Below are 2,376 nucleotides of genomic sequence, written 5' to 3' on the forward strand. Positions count from 1 at the left end.
GCTGTGTTGTAAATCTCCCTTTTGACACCTTAAGAGATGAGCTAGTGAGAGATGCTAGCACCTATGGATTGGGTTTTAGTTTTGGCTTGCTAGCACAGTGCCTCCCAATCCGAGGTGCTGCATGTTCAAGTCTGGGTGGATGCAGGGCTGATCCACGCAACTGGACAAACACAGTTACATATACAAACAGAGACTGAGAGAGGCAAAAAGAGAAGGGGAGAGTGCTCAAGGGATCTGACTGTCAGTTCATACAGACCACACAAATCTTGTCCATGCAAACTACTAATAATGAGATAGAAAAGGTGATGCACTGTTTTCTCTTCCAGAGTACCTCTTAGTAGTCGCAAATCCATTTATGAGGAGCTTCGAAACAGAGGAGTACTGGAAGACCTGATTAAGCATCGTCAATTCAGTGCAGACAATGTTTACACTGAAAACCTGATCAACCAGCAGGATGTGAGGACATCTTACACACACCTTAGCTGCACCATTTGATGTTAAAAAATGCTTTCCTGTACCAACAAGAATGAGATGATCTTTGAAATACTCTGATTTCACTGTTCCTAATACCATTACCAAAGTAATTTCCTTTATGTGCATGTCTTCAAAAAGAGATATCAATCTCTGTAGGTGTACAGCAGGCCTACACAGCACTGCTTTGCAGAAAATACATGCCGACTACTAACACTTGTTTGTTTTTCTCCCTGTCTCTGTCTACAGATGGCTTACTTTGGCCAGATCAGCGTGGGAACCCCAGCCCAGAACTTCTACGTCCACTTTGACACAGGATCCACAACCCTTTGGATCAACTCCATCTATTGCAAGAGTGACGCCTGCAGTACGTTCAAAACTTGACCTGTAAAAGCTTACATGATCAGCTGGCTAGCAGGGCTGATGATTAGGGAAAATATCTATGCTTGATATACTGTATGCATGATTTGGGACCTGCAGTAGCTTTTGCGACTTGGTAATTGCATTGGTTCATATTGCGATTACGATTGCAGTAATTGTACAGCTCTGTGGGTTATCTTAAAGCTTAGTCATCGTGCCACATTGCTTCAGGAGACACACGAGTGGCCATATCTCTGAGCTGACGTCTCAAAACAATGGCCTGCTTTGTCCGCTCCCTCCACAAAGTGTGATTAAAATCACAGCGGCTGATAGGCCTACTGTAAATAAATGAAGCTGTGTGAATGCAATGAATGCTTGGGGCTTGCGAGGCATTTCAGGCACGTTAGTCATCAAACCTCTGGCGTTCGATTAGGAATTCCAACTTGTGCTACACGCTTGGGCCGTTAAAGGGGATCACAATGGGAGCCAGGCGCACGGGCTGTAATTACACAGGGTAGGCACACTTGTGCTTTTCCCCCTGGCTCTGGTTTTGACACCATATCCTGCTGCATGCTCATGTGTTTCTGCTATTAATCCCGGAGTTGTCTTGCAGCGCGCCATCCACTCTTCAACCCCCAGAAATCCTCCACCTACTACAGCTACGGACAACAGTTCTCCATCCAGTATGGATCTGGAAGCCTCACAGGGGTCATTGGTTACGACACTGTCTCGGTAAGAAAGATCTCTCTATAACCATTACTTGTCTAAAGAGTCATCTAAGGAGTCCGCAAATCAAAAAAATACTTAATAATAAACCAAATATAGTAATATACCAATTTTAGTAATAAACCAAACAGGTTTGTGCATGAAAGCATAACAATTAAACTAATCATGTAAGTCTTAACTTCATTCCCAGATGGGAGAACTCACAGTCACTAATCAGAAGATTGGGCTGAGCGTGACAGAGCCAGGCAGCAATTTTGCCCGACCTCTACATGATGGCATCATGGGCCTGGCTTTCAAATCTGACCAGCAAACTATTGTGGACACCATGATCCAGGAGGGCCTCATCGAGGAGCCTGTCTTTGCATTCTATCTAAGCGGGTGCAATGCTACTGTTTATTTGTTGCATCTGCTTGGGATAATCACTGACGATACAATTACATTGCAGTTGTTGTATGGTATACAGAGGGATATATGGTGCAGGTTGTAAATAATAACCCTGTCACCTTTTTCCAGCGACTCGGAGGGCAGTGAGGCTGTGTTTGGAGGCACCGATCCCGCTCATTATCAGGGAGAGATCCATTGGGTTCCTGTGGCACAGGACAGCCACTGGCAGCTGGTGTTTGATGGGTAAACCCTGACGACCTGTATTAAGCTATGTTACTCTGAGTACAGCTCTCATCTGACACAGCTGATGTAAATTGTGTCTGTCTGTGACAAGCTCAGCTCAATAACGGCTGCATGACTCCATATACAGTACATCACACAAAATATGTTTCACCGATTCTCTCTTAAGGTTTGAGGTGAACCACGTGTCCACAG

The 2,376-nt window shown here is 44.7% G+C and overlaps 1 protein-coding gene across 1 annotated transcript; it reads left to right on the top strand.

Annotated features, from left to right (window-relative positions):
* Positions 1-419: 419 nt before the first annotated feature.
* Positions 420-2,184, top strand: LOC121700860 (gastricsin-like; the record flags this gene model as incomplete). Its single annotated transcript, XM_042084076.1, has 5 exons — positions 420-456; positions 721-838; positions 1,445-1,563; positions 1,748-1,935; positions 2,071-2,184. Coding segments are annotated over exons 2-5 (539 nt in total), but the record flags the coding sequence as incomplete, so codon positions are not given.
* Between the last annotated feature and the right edge of the window lie 192 nt (positions 2,185-2,376).

This window comes from Alosa sapidissima, unplaced genomic scaffold (assembly GCF_018492685.1).
Source record: "Alosa sapidissima isolate fAloSap1 unplaced genomic scaffold, fAloSap1.pri scaffold_529_ctg1, whole genome shotgun sequence".
Taxonomy (NCBI): Eukaryota; Metazoa; Chordata; class Actinopteri; order Clupeiformes; family Clupeidae; genus Alosa; species Alosa sapidissima.